The following is a 19,383-nucleotide window of genomic DNA, read 5'->3' as shown; positions in this document are numbered from 1 at the left end:
CTGGAAAGCACCATCCCTTCACTTTTATCACAGTCTGTTCCTTAAGAACTCAAAGGAACAAGATTATACAAGGGCAGGAACATTAGAAAGAGGAGCTCATTGTGACCCATCTTAGAAGCTGCCCAACACAATGCCTTAGAATGAGGCTGAATCCATTCACTTACAAATGAGAAAAATAAGGCTGAGGTTTAGAGGGTCACGTGACTCAGTGATGACAGGGAAGGAATTAGATAGAGCCCAGGCCTTCTGATTCTTGGCATTGCATTTGGCTGATTTATTGTTTTTCGTCTTACTCTTACTTCTCACTTTTCTCACCCTCATGCTCTCCTTTTGCTCTATCTGTTCCCATCAACAAATAAACAGCCCTCTAACTTAGTATTTTGGCTATTGAAAAAACAAGGTTTAAACTGCTCTGCTTCTTACTCAGAGCTAAGTAAAAGTATGGCTTCTAACCCATAACTCATGATGGGGGAAAGTGGAGGGAACATTCATTTTTTAAGTATATGTAATTCAGATGCCACAACATGCCTGTGAATTGGCATCCATCCAGTGCTTAAGATGAGTGTCAGTCACTGTGCTGTGCTCATTCCACTACTGATTCAAATGTCTCTCAAGAACATCACAGCAAACTTGAAAAATTGAGATCCCTAATTTCTAATTCATTATTCATGTTGTTACTCTCTTTAGCTAGAGGTTTCCAGATGTTTATAAATTTAGTGTCTTTTATCAGCACATTTCATTCTCCATAAGTATGTTCATATAGAACATCTAATTAAGTTCACACAAGCATTACGTGGTGTAGGTTGATGTGTGATAAATGTGGCTTAGCTACACTGCAGGCTTTGATCAAAATCATGGGGCTGGAGGTGGTAGCTGGCACTTTCTGTGACAGAATTTCTCGCGCTCAAAATCCCAAAGGAGAATTATAAATTGAAGTCACTCATTCAACAAACATTGATTGAGGCTTTACCATATGCAGCTTGTAGCTGTTCTTGTTCTAACTCAAGGGGGAATTTTGTGTTGCACAACTATTAACTTTATCCCAAATAATAAAAATTAGTTGTTACATTGCAAACTCTGGAAACTCGATTTCAAATCTCTATCTCCATCACTGTCTACCTGAATTTTTAAAATAAATTACTTAGTGCCCCCGTTCATCTGCCTCTTCTGGGGAACATAATAGCATCTATCTCATCGGATGGTAGAAACAAAAGGGTTCATGTGTGTAAAGTACTTAGAACAGTGCCTGGCACATACGAGACACTAACATATTAATTATTACTGTAATCTGTTATGTATTTTTTTCTATCCAACAGCTCTGGTTGGGAATGCCTGCCTGGTATGTGGCAGCCTGCCGAGCCAATGTGAAGAGCGGAGCCATCATGTCTGCTCTGTCAGACACTGAGATCCAGAGAGAAATTGGAATCAGCAATCCCCTGCATCGCTTAAAGCTCCGACTAGCAATCCAGGAGATGGTTTCCCTAACGAGTCCTTCAGCTCCTCCCACATCCCGAACTGTGAGTCAATTTGTGCTCCTTCCCTCCCACAGGGCTGGATGAATAACAGCATCTCTGAGTCCACAGAGCAGAGTGGTGGCAGCACACATTTCCATGTCAGCGTGAATTATTCTGAGGAGATTTAGCTTGCTCTTTCTTCATTAACCTTGCTGCTCCTTCCAATAGCTGTTCAGCTGCGGAGCTGTGACTGCTATCAGATTTGAAGGCTGCAACCAAGATAGATTTTTGAAATAGTCTAGACTAGTGTGTGTGCTTTTCTTTTTCCTCCCAAGCAACTAGACCCCAAGCAAACTCATTTTCAGGATGTCCCCTTTTTATAATGTAATTCAACATCGCAGGTGATTATTTGTTGGCATTAGTGCTTTCTGAAGATGCAATGCTTAATGCGTGGCTTCTGATGCAATTTTAATATTTATGAAAGTACAAAACTATTTGATGTTTTATACATACCAAGTGGGATACCTCCCTTCAAACTCTGTTAGCTTCTCATTTATAAATCCCCATTCTTCTCATAATTTTACCATATCCCAAAATTAAGAAAGAAAAAAATGTCTAAAAATATGCACACCAGCTGACAAATTTAAATACTTCGAAAAACTCCCAAATGATATTCATTCTGCCTTTGTCTAGTCCTGAATTATATCTTTTGCTGATAAAGGATGTGGTTTCTGATGTTAACTGGACTTCTCTGGCCCCCTTTCTTATACAGAATAATATATTATGAGAGAAGGAAGTAAATTTCAGTGGTGGATAAAAGATAGTAAAGGGATGTTATGTTAATGCAGTTTTTATATTTGGTCTTAAATGGTTTTAGAGAATTTGCTTCATTTTTACTGTATCTGCCTTTATATTCCTTCCCAGTATGCTAGATTCTAGTGCCAGAAATACATAAAATTTAAAAACCTTTCTGTCTTTCTTTCATAATTCCATTTTAACTTCTTCTTAAATTACATGTGGAAAATATATAATTTTAAAAACTTATGTATAACATATTTTCATATAAATGCTGTATACTGTAGCTGAACTACTACCCCAGTTACAAAATAATTCAAAACAAAAACTGAGCAGGCCATTAAAGTTATTGTAAACCAAATTATAAGCAAATCTAAGAGTTTCTTCAACAATTTCTAACTGAGAAAGAAGCATCACAACTGGTTTATATCAACCCTCTCCTCCCAAGAGCAACTGCATACAAAATTACTAAAAATTTCTAGCCTTGCAAAATGAAGAGTTTTTGGAGTTCCAGCTTCAAGATGGAAAATGGAATATACTTTGCATCCTGATTCATTTCTTAATGGAAAATAGAATAATTAAGCACTATTTCTCTAAAAAGACCTAAGCAAACTAAAGGAATCTAAAAACTATTAAAGGGGGTGGGTGCTCGGTTGTTCAAAGAACAATGAAGTGTGAAAAGAGCGTATGAGACTTCATAATTTAGCCCCAGTTCACCCAAAAGCTTTGTTTCCTCAGGTCAGGTCCCAATGACACAGAACTTCTTTCACTTTCCTAAGCTTTTAGGTTCTTGATTGATTATCGGCTTTTGTAATTGATCTTTCTTCTGCCTAGAACATCTTCCCATTCCAGGATTACCATCCTTCTCCAACTCACCCCTTATCTAATGATTCCTGAATGTCCTTTTCCTACAAAGCTTCCACTAGCTTCCATGTCTGGCCCTGGTTCCCTTCCTGAGTTTCCATCTGGGTACTTAGAAGAACCATTTTATAATTTTCTCTCCTTGATTCATCCCACCCGAGGCCAAGCAATAATATTATCGGATTATCCATAGACCTCAAGCCTTAACTCTGTGCCTGGAAAATTGTGGATAATCAATAAATATCCTTCTTAAAAATGATGCTTCACAAGTCACCCTACCCGCTATTACAGAGGAACTGAAATGTGTATGGCCCTGACTTCAGAGAGGGCAACTATGGTGAGGAAAGTAAGAAGTGCTTATGAGTAGGTATGGTAGGAGATGATATATTTTAATTTCTAAATGTGAGATTGAAGCAAAATGTTATGGGATTCCGTGAAAGGAGAAAGCACTTCTGCTTGAATAGGCTTCGAAGAAGAATTAGCATTTGAAAGACTAGTCATATAGTGTTAATTATTTTTTAAATATTTTTGTCACTCTTAACTTTTGGACAAAGACCTTTCCAGTCTGTTTTCTTTACATTTTTGACAAAGATGAATTATTTTGTATTTTTTGTTTAAAACAGTAATATAGCATAAACATTTTCCTCAATTTAATAAATATGCAATTCTAATATGAATTTTAATTGCTACATGCCTCCTTCATGGAAATACCATAATTCATTTAACCAAATCCCTAATAGTGGATATTCTGCTTATTTAAAAATTTTAAAATCTTAAAATACCATAGTGGATGTCTATGTAGTTATGTTGTTGCATAAGCTGTGGTTATTGACAAAGCAATATTTGAGTATAGGGCATTTATATTCTTATTATTTTTAACCCTTAGTTGCCAAATTGTATTGTATAGGCCTTTCCTTTCCCTTTTGTTAACATTGATTATCACATTACTTAAGTTTATATTTTTTAAATTACTCCTGAAGTTAAAATTTTTATATGCTTATTGATTTAGTATTTAATGAATTTCCTATTTATAATTGTTTCCATTTTTCTGTAGGATTGTAGAAATTTTCATCTTTTTACTAATGTCTAAAAGCTCTTTATTCACAGGAGATATATGCCCTTTGCCAAATATTGGTTCAAGTTACATGAGATAAAGTTAAGTTCTATTTGTTTTAAAAATGATTTACTGAGTGCTCTTTTTTCTTCTATCCCGTCTACATGGAAGTTGTTACTCATTTATAGTATATCTCAAATATGATTTGCTTTTCAAGAAGAAAAAAAGAAACTAAAACTCAACTTCTAGTAATGAATCCGCTGCATCAAGTAAACATGAAAACATACAAAAGTGGGTGTTTTTTTTTAGGAAATATTTTAATGTCATCCAGAAAACTGCAATTAGTCCAGATTATTCAAGTCCTTTTGTAGGTTTAGGTTTGGGTTTGGATTCCTCAGCCAGGTGTATCTTGTCTGTTCACTCAAGTTCTCAAGAGAAAACGACAAGATATTTAGGCTCTTTTTTTCCAACTGAACAGAGCTTCTGCCTGATTCTGCCTCCTTTTTGTATAGATAAAGTGGACTAACCCATCAAAAGGGAAATCTAAAGTTTCCATTGATTATTTCCTTTCTCCAGTCCTAATCTTCCAATTTTCTTTCTTCCTAACCTCGTACTACTGCAGAAGGCCTTTTACCTAACAGAATAGGGATGCACATGTCAGTTCATTCACATCACCATAATTAATTTCAATGAATATTTGGGTTAAAAAGCATGTCACAAAGAATAAGTTACATTCTTTAAATATTTTTTCTTAAGTAAAAATATGTAAATGTTCACAACTTTCAAATTGAGATGAGACACCTAATACTTTCTTTGAGTATGATTCCATTGCCTGGAGTTCCACATTATCCCTCTTTCATAACCTCATCCATAAAGCATCATCCATTTCACAAGTTTGAATTTCTTTTTAAAGTAATAACTTCATGATACTCAAAAAGCTATTCGAGTGCAAAATCCTCCTGGATATTTACAATTTCTTCACCAACTTTGACCAAGTTGTATCTCATCGATACTGTGTTTTAAGATTTGCCTTTATCTAGGCTTTTCAAATAATTCAACTTATACATGAGCCAAATTTCTTTATTTTTGGCTTTATGCTATATTTAAGTCACCTAATTTTTAAAAAGTGCAATGGAAAGAAATAGGATTGTGAGCAAATACAAATGATCTTTGGTAAAAATATAATCCAGCAAGTTTGCTCAGATATGTAAGACATAAGATAGGTATCAGTCAGCCCAAAGTACAGGGGAAAGACAGGCCATTTATTAAACTAAACATGTGTCTGGGTGCAGATTGTTTAACAAAATTTCTAATAACATTGTACTAATAGCCAACAGTAAATGTCAGCCCCTGTTCTAAGTGTTTTAAATGTAATAACACCTTGCGACAACACCAGGAAGATAGGTCCTTCTATTACATGTGTTTTGCAAATGGGAAAACCGATGTACCAAGAGATAAGTGACTTGTCCAAGGTCACACTCCTATGTGGTTTTCCCCCAGAATCTATGATCCTAACAAGTGCGTCTCCTGCTTCCTGTACTCTCCTAGTTTTCCTTCTCCTTTACAGCATCCATCCAATCTGCTTCGGTTCCCCTGTCATTATTATTAACCTCATAAAACTTAATCTTTAATGTGAATAAGATGAGGTATAATTAATATAATGGAAAATATGTACTTTCTTATAATGAGAGACATAAATTCAGAAAAGGGAAAAATGTGGATCTAGGCTATTTTGAATGTGAAAGTAAATTTCAAATCAATGTATTTTGGAATCTACACTAATAAAAGAGAAAGATGCAAATTAACCATCACTCTGTCACTCCGCTACACCCATAAGCCACGTCCACCAGTCAATCAGGGCTACTATGCAAATTAACCCAACTAAGATGGTGGTGGCCACGAAGCTGGAGCGAGCAGGAGGCTTGGGTTGTCCCCAGCAATGGAGGAAGCCAGGCATCCCGCCTGCCCTGGCTGGCCCTGGGCTCCACTCAAGATTACAAAGCTTCAATTATAGAAGATAAATAAATCCCAGATACCTGCTTCCAGGCCGCCCTAAAAAAAAAAAAATAGAATAAAAGGAAAGGCTGGGAGCTTGGGTCACCAAGGGGCATGGCCAGCCTAAAAATGGCCATCAGCCCCTCCCCCAGGCTGGCAAGGCACCCCAGTGGGACCCCCTACCCTGAAGGGGCTGTGGGCTGCATGAAAACGGCCCTCAGCCCCTCACCTATGCTGGCCACACCTCCATGGGTGAGGGTCCCTGCTGGGGGTCGCCCCACCAAAGCCAGAGAAACATAATCTCACTGCCTCTGGGTTTGCTCCCCCAGCCCTTCGATGAAAGCTGAGCAGACGGAAAGGGTGACATTTCTGAACTCAGAGGCTGCAATGAGCTGGGAAAAACAAGCATCTGTGGCCCCTGCCGGGATCCACCAGGTGGAGGAAATATTGCCCCGGGTGCTGCAGGAGGTCTCCCAGGAAGCGCCCTCCACGGAGAGTCCATCAGCAAATTGTCTCCTGTAGCCATAACAGCCAGGAGCAAGGTGGGGGAGCAGGGTTTTGTCCAAAAAGGGTCAGTGTATTGTAAACATGATAAAAGGGGCTGGAAAGCCCCACTTATCACTGACTAATGTGTCCCCAGGTCATGGGGAGCCGGGCTCCCACTAGCAGCCCTGAGCAAGGAAAGAGAACTCCCGATTAACCCCATCTAACCCCATCGCTTGTCCCAGACTGCGAGAGGGCACAGGCTGGGCTGAGGGGACCCCCACCAGTGCACAAATTTTTGTGCACTGGGCCTCTAGTCCTATATAATAAAAGGTTAACATGCAAATTGTCCCCACGGGTGGGAGTTTGACCGACCAGAAGTTAGATGTGCACTGACCACCAGGGGGCAGCACTGAACATGACAGGCATCAGTGATGCAGTGCTGGCAGTGGGCGGCAGTGGAGGCATTGCCGGCCCTGATGGGCCTCGATGAAAGTCGGACTGCTGCGGGATGGTGGAGCAGGTGAGCGGGTGGTGCTAGGCCAAGGTGGGTGTGAGCGGGGCCCTGGTCCCCCCACAGATGGCAACAGGCAGCGTGGGGCAGGGCCGGCTAACAGGTGCGAGCAAGGGCCTTGATTGCCCTGCCAGTCGCCCCACAGATTGGCGCTAATCACCAGTCAGGCCTAGGGACCCTACCCGTGCATAAATTTCATGCAGCAGAACTCTAGTACAATCATGAATTTAAAAATACTTCAAAATGACATTAGTAGTAACAGAAGTTACTTCCAACTAGGTAAGGTTAAGGATTATTCTGAAGCTCTGGCTGCTTTACTTAATTTTTCTGACATCAAGAGAATACATTTTTCCCCTAATTAATTTTTATGATTTATTTCTTAAGCTCACTTTGACATTCATTTTTATGTCATAATTTCCTCCTGAAAGATTTAATTAGGTGAGTCCTTTAATCCTTCACATATTTTAGGAATTTTTCTCCCAGGTCTTCATTTGATAATACTGTTTAAATATTCAACTCCATCTGGAGTTAGGTGAGGCAGGGGTCGGCTCAAACACAAAATTTAAGGAGGCACTCACTATCAGCGACCGACCCTGCACTTGTAAACCCCTCACAGTGAGGCTTCCTTAAATCTAGTTGGTATCTCACCTGCCTCATCATAGTCTCAGCTTGTATCAGAATATATTGCATTATAATGTAAACTTTTCAGTGTTTTTCTAGTATGAAGTACTAGAAATTTAAGGGATGGAACTTACATGTAGTTAATTAATAAAGGGGTGATGTAGAGCATTATATTACATTATAATGTAAACTTTTCAGTGTTTTTCTAGTATGAAGTATGTGGTTTTAGCCACTTAACAGAAATAGAGTCGAACATTTAGAGAGGTTTAGGAAATGTCCTATGGTAGTTTCTGAGAAGTGGAACTGGTAGAATGCAGGCCTCCTGATTATAATTTGTTAAATTACCAGATAATTTCACAAATTGTAATTGAAATCGAATCAATCACTTGTTAGACTCAGATGGTATTAGCCACACAGAAAAATAACTGACTACCGGTGTGCATTCTCCAGCTCCAAGGGCAGGGAGTGGATGGTTTTAGTGACTCTCAGAGAACCACAACCAACGATGTGAGGCGTGTCCTTTTGCTTTTCCAGCCTCGTTGTTGTACTCTGTCCTCGGACCAAGGCACCAGTGTCCTCATTGCCTATGGCTGCTCAAAGCCTCTTACTCTCGCTACTCACTAAGATAACCTCTCTGCTGAAACGCTCATGCTCTACATCACCCCTTTATTAGTGACCTGCATGTAAGTTCCATCCCTTAAATTGGTGGCAAAAAGAAAGAAATCTGAATATCTTGCTACATCTGGACTTGGTTATAAAATAAACTTGTTAAAACCTTGACTAATGGCTAATTGATTGCGCTGTGTAGAAGCTATTTTATGAGTAACTTTACAAGATTCTAGAGTGGGCAGTGTTCCTCACTAGTAGAACTAAAGATCAAAGGTGAATGAGTAACATATAATTTCAGGTTTGCCAACCATACTGTAGAAAATTGCACTGGATATATTCATGTTGCATATACAGGTACAGATTCAAACCATGGCTTACAGCACTTTGCCCATCCAAGAATTTGGTAACAGGTTGGCAAATATAAACTTTAAGATAACCTATTAGATTACACATGTATGCATTTTAGGATGAGATAATACTGGTTAAGTTTCTTCCACACGGAGGGAGTTCATTGCTTGAATTCACAGTCAAGGTAGAGACTACAGAAATCATTGTAAATTCAGACGGGCTTAAATGAATTTCCTATCAGGTGATCATCACCGGAGCTCAGCTTGAAGACAGCACAGGCACTTGGGCAAAGCTCTGTGACCACTGGTTACAAAGGGCATGTGACCGATGGGTGGGAAGTTCCTTTCAGCATAATGCTCGTCACCGGGTCCATAATGTTTATAATTAAGATTATTCCCAGAAATTGAGGGGCAAAAGAGAGAGGATTTTAATGACAGGGGTGGCTCTTGTGTTATAAGCATATTTTACAGGTGTGTACAGTTATATCCCACAGAAATAATCGGATATACTCCAATTTCCAAATGGTAGAGAAATGAGAATTCTGTACATATATATGGTGACTATTCAGGGTTGCTTTTTTTTATGCCCATATGATTTACTTATAATTATGAGTATTTACTGCTCAGCTCTCCTTTGTTACTCAATTACACGTAATTTTCTTATATATGAAATTTCTCTTATATCGAATTATACTCATCATTTTAGTTTATATGTAGTTATTCTTAAAATTGTTTTAAATTGTATTATTTATAGTAGAAGGAAATTCAAACATGGTACTTATGTGAATCCTTGCAAAAACTAGACTAGAGAGAACTATGTGGGTGACTTATGTTAGGATATCAACTTTGCTATTTCCAATTCTTTAAAACTAAACACGTTCTAAGCAAGTAACAAGCAATGGGTAAGATGTAAATTCCATTGTAACCAGAGGATCGATGTATTTGGATGACCTTACAATGTTTGTGGATGTTTCCCAGTGAAATATAGGAATTTGGTGAGAAGTGGTTCCCATTGGCCATTAACATCAACGACATGCCTGATCCTTTGTGTTACTAAGTGGACTTCGGTTTAGAAATTGCACATTATTCAGTGTATAGAACAATATCATGGGTTGTCTCATTTGGAAAGTAAATTATGTGTCAGAGTGGAATAGTGCCTGCTGGAGAGAAAATTTTCTTTTACATCATGTTTTCTATAGTGATAGAGGAGACTGCTGAAAAATTAGGAAATAGATTTTGTAATTTCTAACAGTATATAGTAAAGCTGAAAAATACCTTTTATTAAATAAAAATAGCATTTCACTTCCTTTTCTTCTATAAGAATAGAGGGAAACAACACATTTACTGAACTGTAAAAGGAAGAACATATTTGGAAAAAGTTGACATTGATTTCCAGACAGGTTATAACAGTGCTTTTAGCTTTGTATTGACAACCAATTTTCTCTTTCTAAGGACATTGAAGAATCAACACTCTGTGAATGGAATATTGGTGATAACAGAACAAAACATATATGCCTTTGTTTTCTGAAGAAAATAAAAAAAATACACCTTTCTATAGTTCAAATTCAATCCATTCTCTGTGGATATAATAGCCACATATCTTTGAAAGGGAAATTTTGATTCAGCCATTTTCCTAATTAGTAAACACAGAAGTATTATTTTAAATCAGTCTTACAGGAGCTTCACAGAATGCCTCTTTCTTTTGATCCTTTTAAGCAGAAGAAAAGGGAGCCATGAGCAAGTCAGCAATGCTCTCTCTGGTGCACAGAGGCCGTGTTGCTTGGTGTCAACTTACTGTGGCTCTGCCTTTCCTCTTTACATGCTTCCCTCCCTGGATCCCACCGCTCCCCTCCGGGCCTCCGTGCAGCCCTCAGGCAACGTGTGGGTGACCCATGAAGAAATGGAAACTCTTGCAGCTCCAGCGAAAACGGTTAGTCCATATGGCTCTGTTGAACATGAAGAAAAGTTACTTTGCTGCTATTTGGATGATAAAGCTGTTTTGTTCACCATAGGTTGAAGTGAGGGGTATGTTTCCATAGTGTGATGTAATGATAACTGACATTTTTGCCATGGTTTTAGTTTTCTGCATGGGGCATTTTTCAGTGAAGCAGTGCTAGATTGTGATAATGTGGTTAATGTCATAAGCATCTGTAATATGCAAACACTACTCAGTAACAACTTATATATCCATTTGCAACACTGGTAACATATATCACTTAGTATTGGGCACATTCGCATTTAATACATATTACCAAACCCAATAAAATTTGTAATAGAAAAATTTAGATGGGATACTCATTTTTAATGCAATCATTTCATTTCTTGTAGTTTAGCATTTCAGAGAGAGCACTTTACCCTATCCCCTGCTCCAAAAAAATGTTCTGTTATTTTTTATTCAAAGAACAGGCTTAAAAAACTCTTGGTGACAATGATTGTATTTGTCTACTTTTAAAAATATATTACATATGGCCATTTTTTAAATTTAAAGTAGCCAAGTTGAGCACAACATGCATTTTATTCTTACCAACTTTTTAAAAATTTAAATCTTCTTTCAGTTTTATCCCTATTTGAAAAATGTATTATCCTGTTTATTGTGGATAAAAATGCCAATGCCCAGTACTAATTCCATTTCTGGTTTAGTTTGTTGTGTTAGTTTTGTCTTTTTTGGTTTTGCTTGTTTTGGCTGTTGCGGAAATCTATTTGATTACCACAAAACTCTCTTAGAGGAATGCAGTTATTTTTCCACTTTATTAATTTATTTTATGTAAGATTTATCCATCATATGTGTATATGTGTGAGTGTATGCTTGTATGAGTATGTGTGTGTGTGTGTGTGTGTGTGTATGTGTAAAACAATGAACTGCATAGGGGTATAGCAGGCTATAGATATATAATGTACATTTTATAATATATGTGTATATGTCCACATTTGTGTATTATGTTTTTATGTATATGATCAGAAATTTTTATTATAATTCATTACATTTGGAAAAGTACACACTTTTAAGAATTAAAAAGGGTTTAGAATTACCAGATCAAATATATCAGGAAAATTCCATGTGTCATGTGTGTGTGTTTAGTTAGAATTAATTAGAAACTATTAATTAGTAGTTGCCTTTGAACTGCTAAGTTGATTACTGTGATCTGAATAAGAATCTGTCTTTAGCTTCCTATGTCATAATTAGCACTTTCAATAACAATTTTGCTTTTTAGAAATTTCACCATAATCATTTGAAATTAATTTACACTTATCTGCTTTATTAATCACTCTCTGCTGCTAACACAGAAAGAATCTGAGGAAGGAAGCTGGGCCCAGGTAGGAAATTCAAATGCTTTAAAACAGTATCACCAGTACCCTATGAGGATATAAAGTATGAAACTGTTATATATCACAATATTGTAAATCTCCCCTTTGCCTAAAATTAGGCTAACATGCACATTTAAGTTTATTTATCCTTTTAGCTCACCACATTTTGCAAAGAGGATGATTATCATTTTACACCTGGCCTCTTTTTAAAGGGAACTCTCATTTACTCTTCAAAAGAATCAACTGTAACTTAATTTTTTCTGAAATCACCCCTGAATATATTTAATCAGGAATCATTCAAGTTGGATATAAGGGTGGGGGAAATTAAACATTTATTTGGAATCACATTTGCTTTCAAGTATAGTGGGAAGTGTATGAAGATTAGGGTGGGAGGGATGCTGTCAGCATTGCAACTGCAAATCACAAGTTTCTCCCATTTACTAGGATGGCAATAGAAGACACACATATTCACTTTGAGCAAACATGTTCACTAGGAAGCTGTGCATTTCCTAGCATCTCCACATGCTGTATAACTGAAAGAATTACAGTCATGTACCAACATTGTGGTCAGTGAAAGGTTGCTTTTACAGCATGGCCTGGGTGTGCAGTAGACTGTGCCATCCAGGTTTGTGTAAGTACACACTGTGATGTTCCCAAAATGATGAAATCACCTAAGGACATATTTCACAGAACATACCGCCACTATCAAGCAGTGTACTGTGTGTTAATGCAATTCAAACCTTTGACAATAAGGAAAATTTCAGTAGTTGTTATTAAGAACTACTTGAGTAGTTATTATATTTAAACATTCAGTAAATTAGCATTGCATTAGGTTTTGATTTGGTAAAAATGTCATCATTTTTAAGAACACACCAAAAAGGAAGCACCTAGATTTTTGATAGAAATATGCAATTCCAGTTTGTCATTTGATAAGGACAAACACTATAAAATTAATAGAGAGTAATAATCTTTACTAAAATTGTTTTAGAGGTGATGTTTGATTCTATTTTTCATTTTGGCTGTTACAAACGGCGTTTGGTAAGATCAGTTCATCTGGTTATATTAAAGAATTGGATTACTGTTTTTAGTTTTTGATCATGCCCTACTTCTTTAAATATAGAGTCTACGTAGATTAATTTCTCAAAAAGACTGATTCTTTCCAATAATCTTTATGAAATATGGCTCATGCTTCACTAGGTAATGACAATTGTCCACCTAAAACTTCAGCTTTCTGTCTCTCTAGCCTTGTTGCTCCTTTCTTATTCATTTACTATTTTCTCTTTTACATCAAGATGATTTGCCATTATACCATTGCAATGTCATATCATCAAAGAGAAGCAAATGGTGGAGTATTAGCTAACAGTTCAATAAAATATTAAATAAACCTGTTTATATAAAGAATCCTTAAGCTCAGCATTTGTATTATATCATTAATTCTAATTTTCATTAAAAATGCACATTTGTATAAAATGTAATTCCTTTTGAGAATACAAAATGAAAAACATCATTTTCTATAGGCAAGTACCTTGATACATGTACACAGAGTTCTACTTTGTACCAAAGTAAATCGCATCTTAGAGGTTAAATATTATTTTTGCCATGTTTCCATATATTATAATAATTAAATATCATTATAATGGTAGACAATATCCCTCCCCCCCCCCAATTACCACCTCATTTTATTGGCTAAGAAACTTGACTGCTATAAAACAATTCTAGTGTCCGGTTTTCCTACAGACCCTGGCTTATGGAGATATGAACCACGAGTGGATTGGAAATGAATGGCTTCCCAGCCTGGGGTTACCTCAATACAGAAGTTACTTTATGGAGTGCTTGGTAGATGCAAGAATGTTAGATCACCTAACGAAAAAAGATCTCCGTGTCCATTTAAAAATGGTGGATAGTTTCCATCGGTAGGTTTCTTCCAGTGTCATTAAAGTAAAACAATAAATAATGTACATATTTAAGCAGCGCATGACTGCTTAAATCAAAAAGAGATGTAACTAAATCAAAAAGAGATATTTAGGGATTATTTGCTATTTTGTGAACATCTAGTTGACAAAATATTTTCATGCAGCAAATTACAGGGCCTATATAATGTCCCACTGTGTGCATGTTATGTGCCCAAAGCTTATAAAACTATACATTAGTAAAATTTTCATACAGCATAGTTTTTCTTTCTTTATCTTTGGAAATCCCATGTTTGTGATTTTATCTATGTATGTTTTTCTATTATAAAATTCTCTATAAAGAATAAAATTAATTTAATTTTAACTATAAATATATGTGGTTATAAATTACATAACTTACGGATATACTAGAAAAAAATTGAGAAGAAATTCTGCTGTAAGAAACACTTTGTGTTTTTGCTTTTGTATAAGACTTTTAGTGCTTTTACTTATTTGTACATTAATTTTAAGGGGAAAAAAATCCTGAATGGATTGTGAGACAGCTGTAAGGACACAGATGAATAAAATTCAATTTCTTTTTCAAGTTGTTTGCCATCGAGGCAGTAAGAATAAGCTTACTCTAATACCATGTCATAAATGTTATGCTGCAGCTTGATATCTTTGTAGGTTTATGTGAAAAATTGTCAGATTGTGATTGTCTTATGGTTGATTATGATGGTAAATTAATAAATATAGATGAATTCAGCTTGGAGAACTATTTGGTCACATCCCGTCCAACAGTAAACTAGGGACTAAAAGGAAAATGATATAAAATCAGATTCGTAGCCCCACCCAGGTGGCTCAGTTGGTTGGAGTGTAATCCCATAGCCAAGAAAGGTTTCAGTTTTGATTCCTGATCAAGAAACATAGCTAAATTAGGGGTTCAATCCCCAGTCAGGGTGCAACTGATAAATGTTTCTACCTCACATGGATGTTACTCACTTTTCTCTCTCCCTTCCTCTCTCTTTAAAAAAAAATCTTAATATCACATATGATGATATCAATTTAGTATAAAAAGATAATAATAGGGACTCTTTAATCAAAGATAGGCAAATATGTTGAATCTTAATAGAGTTATTAACACTGTTGGGTTAAATGAAGTACAGATAAATATAACACTTTTCTATTTATTGATTTGAGAGAGAGAGGGAAAGGTATTTATTGTTCCACTTATTTATGCATTCATTGGTTGATTCTCGTATGTGCCCACACCAGGGATCAATCCTGCAGTCTTGGTGTATGGGATGAAGCTTTACTAACTGAGCTACCCACAAGGGCCATAACCTAGCTTTTAAAAACCATTAAAATATTGGATGGAAAACCCTTGATTTAAAAATAGTACAAGTGAGAAAGATATGTGACTTGTAGTTGACACAAATACATTAGTTTGGGTTAATGACTCTCCAGGGCATATTTAGATTGTATTTATTGGCAGGCATAATAGCAGTCCTACCATATGGTGAGATGATTATAACAAATTGTATTAATTTATATACATTAAATTGTTCTTGATAAAGTGATAAAAGTCTGGTGGAAAGATTGAAGAAATTAAAGACATTTAACTTGGATATGGGAAGACTTCAGATAAGTTCTCTATGCTTTAATATACTTATGTGATGGGAGAATAATATTTGTTCTGTTGGACATGCACTTTTCTAGTTCAAACAGGTGTAGATACCAAAATGAGTGCTTTGTGTTCAATAGAAACTTTGTATGACTCTCAGTTGCCCTATAGCAAACACATTGTGAGATAATGAGTTCCCTGTCACTGAGCATTTAGGCCAGGGGTGGGCAAACTTTTTGACTGGAGGGCCACAATGGGTTCTTAAACTGGACCGGAGGGCCGGAACAAAAGCATGGATGGAGTGTTTGTGTGAACTAATATAAATTCAAAGTAAACATCATTACATAAAAGGGTATGGTTTTTTTTTTTTTTTTTTTAGTTTTATTCATTTCAAATGGGCTGGATCCGGCCAGTGGGCCGTAGTTTGCCCACGGCTGATTTAGGCCCTCAAATTTTGCATAGTTGCATTAGCCCTTTGCATACTAGAATTTTTTATGACACACTTGTATTTCTTCCCATTCTTCACTAGATCTACTTTTTTTAGATATACTTTTAATCACTTTATTATTATAGTAGAAATAATTATTATAATAATCAAGTTTTCTTTTTTAAAAAAAATAAAAATTACTTAAATGGCAAGGTTCTTGTTTGTTCCAGGAAATACACAAGCTTCATCTTTATTCTGTGCTTAGGTCTGATGTATAGCTGGTAGTACCTAACTGCATACTGCGTGTCATGATGGATGGAAGCCTGACAGACACTGTTTTAATAAGATATATCGTCTTTATAGCACAACTTTATATTACATATAAAAACTTGCCAGAAACTTGCCAAGATTCATTGATTTAACCTCAAGCAGCCTAATGTCTATGATGTTTATTATACCAACATTTTATGGGATCCCGCTGAGTTAATTTGCTAGGGATGCCATAACAAAATACCACAGGCTGGGTGGCTTAAACAACAGATATTTATCTTCTCACAATTCTAGAATCATAAAATCTGGGATCAAGGTGCCTATAGGATTGGTTTCCCCTTGCATCGCAGATGGCCACCTTCTCCTGTGTCCTCACGCTGTCTCTGCTCTGCGTGTGCACCTGCATAGCTCCCGTCTGTGTGTCCAAATTCTTTCTTCCTATGAAGACATCAGTCAGACTGGAATAAGGCTTACTCTAAAGACTGTGTTTTAATTTAATTACCTCATCTAAGACTCTATCTCCAAATACATTCTGAAGTACTACTGGGTGTTAGGACTTAAACATGAATTTGAGGAAACATAATTCAGCCTGTAACACTCACTCAATGCAGATTTCTTTTCCTTTTCCTCTAATTGTGAAGTATTTTGAGCTCCACATTGTCTTTATTAAAGTGCAGGGCTTAGGACTGCATCTAACACTTAGGAGCAACCTGGCCAATGTGTATGTATAAATTTATGTGTCTTTCTAAACACCTAAGAGATCACTAATGATCAATGTTCTTTCCTCTTGAAGCTTGAAGATTCTTTTTTTAGTACACTCTTCCACATCCTTAATATCTGATATTTCCAAATCTCCTCCTTTCTTCTCTCTAGACATTTCTGGTTTCTGGGTTCAGTGTTCATGCCCGTGGCAACTGTCCTTATTATGACCATTATTTTAGCAGCCCTGACACCCTAATTGAGTTCCTTGTCCCCTAGGTTTTCCTCACCTTCTATTTTGCTACCAGATTATTCTTCCTTAAGCCAGAAATTTTCATTGCTTTTCTTTCTGTATTCCACACTTACAATGAATGCAAAGCTTTCCTTAATAGAACTCCCCTCTCTATATAATATTATTTCTCTTGACTTCCTACCATGGACTTTAATCCCAGATAGTGTACCTCAGTATTGCCAGGCATTTAAACTTTCATCTGCAGCCCCATGGTCATGATGCGCCATTTTCTTTAATAACCCTTCTTTTGCACCTGATCCTAAGGATCAGTCAAGTTTCTGCTCTTCCATTCCAGAGTTCCAATGTCTGCTAATTTGTTCTTTTCACATATTTCTGTATCACTTAGAGTTGGTGGCTGGTCATCTTAGTATTTGGTTATCTTATTACTTCACTTATTCATATTTATTCATATTTTTATATTACTGTCCTCATTACTAGTAGCTTTGAAGGAGAGTATAAATTTCACATATATTCCTTCCTGTCTCCATAATAATGACTCTTTAAATTATTTCCAAATGAATGAAATGTTCACTTGTCAAAATAGCCTAATGGAAGACAAAAGCAAATGAATAAATGACATAATCCATAATTATTTTCAAGACTATACTTTTCTCGTTTTGCAAGTATTTTTTTTTCTCTTTAGAAACACTGTGTGCTTACTTAGATAACTATGATTTTATTTTCCTGCAATACTAAAGAATTTAATTACAGATGCAATGTATTAACCTGTTGCCCTAAAAGTAGTGCACACTGTTGACTCTGCTTAATCAAGGAACATTCTTCATCTGCTGAGTATATTTAACATGTTTTTTACTTTAAAAAATAACAGAACAAGTTTACAGTATGGGATTATGTGCTTAAAAAGGTTGAATTACGACAGAAAAGAGCTGGAAAGAAGACGAGAAGCAAGCCAACATGAAATAAAAGGTAATATACTTTCTTTCATATCAGATGCCTTTTGGGGGGAAGATGGTTAGTTTTCACTTTTATTAACCTAAAATGCTGTGTGTTTTACAGTGATCATTAAGTAACCTAAGTGTTTGGCTAGAATTGTCATCATTATTTCTTTTTATTACATTTCTTATTAAAATACAGAAAAGAATATCATCTCTTTGCAAGGCAAATATCTCATTTGATAAATATCTCAAGTGATCTTTTAAATTGAAATTTATTCCTCTGTACTTATTAATTATACATTCTGTTTTTCTAAAGGTGCCTCCATATAGATATTTTTGTTAAACTTTTAATAGAACATTCTCATTATGATTCAGAGAAATATGGTATATAATGTATTTCTTGTAGTGCATCTCTGGTTTCTATCATTTAAATTTAAGGGATACCACTATCTAGTTTTCTTTCTGAAGTATATTTTCCTAGTAGATTTTATTGTGCTTGGTCTCACCACATGGAATATTCATATATAGATAGATATAAAGAAGAAGAATTACCCATTTAGTCCTACATCAAATATTGTATTAGTATATGACAGTTGCTGTTAAGAGTGTAGCTCTGAGAAAAAATAAACTTCCATAATTCACTAAGATTAAACACAGACAACTTCCTATGATAAGTAGCTGTGAGTGAGATTATAAATAGCCCCTATTTCCTGTAACTGATGTGATGACATTTACAGGAATAACTCTTGACTGTGACTAGGAGACCTCTGTTATTATCTGAAGTGTTAATTAACCTTGACCTTAATAAACAGCTTTCAAAAGTGAAGAGACCATGTGAATATCAAGAATGTACTAACATTTAATTTGTTGCTAAGGAACAGTCAGCTCTGATCTCCGGCCATTTATTGTTTAGGTCCAGGGGATCTCTAAAAAGATTTAAAGTCAGGACATAAATTCTGCTTAGGAACAGATTTATATAAAGGGATTTGATTTACAAAATGGAAAAAAAAAGGTATATTGCTGTTCTGAAGAAGAAAAGTTTGGATTAGTGCCTATTTGTCTTCACCTTATAAATAAATGGCTTATTTTATGTACTTGATGACTCTTAACTACAGTTGTGGCAATGGAATTTTTGAATAAACATATTGACGTAGGTGTTCCAGGGGTCCCAGGACCTAAAAGTCCATTACCCACTGTGGGTGCTTGGTTTCCCACAGGAAAGAATTCAAAGGCTAGCCAGTCCGGAG

The 19,383-nt window shown here is 36.1% G+C and overlaps 1 protein-coding gene across 1 annotated transcript in view; it reads left to right on the top strand.

Moving 5' to 3' along the window:
- The window catches only part of PPFIA2 (protein tyrosine phosphatase, receptor type, f polypeptide (PTPRF), interacting protein (liprin), alpha 2), a 451,032-nt gene that overhangs the window by 413,249 nt on the left and 18,400 nt on the right, over positions 1–19,383 (top strand). Inside the window, exons 23-27 of the mRNA XM_015571108.1 lie at positions 1,317–1,517; positions 10,601–10,663; positions 12,019–12,048; positions 13,777–13,952; positions 18,070–18,167. Of these exons, the coding sequence (XP_015426594.1) occupies positions 1,317–1,517; positions 10,601–10,663; positions 12,019–12,048; positions 13,777–13,952; positions 18,070–18,167 (568 nt within the window). The remainder of the gene's footprint in view (positions 1–1,316; positions 1,518–10,600; positions 10,664–12,018; positions 12,049–13,776; positions 13,953–18,069; positions 18,168–19,383) is intronic.

This window comes from Myotis davidii, unplaced genomic scaffold (assembly GCF_000327345.1).
Source record: "Myotis davidii unplaced genomic scaffold, ASM32734v1 scaffold26, whole genome shotgun sequence".
NCBI lineage: Eukaryota > Metazoa > Chordata > Mammalia > Chiroptera > Vespertilionidae > Myotis > Myotis davidii.
This window is presented reverse-complemented; position numbering and strand designations above follow the sequence as displayed.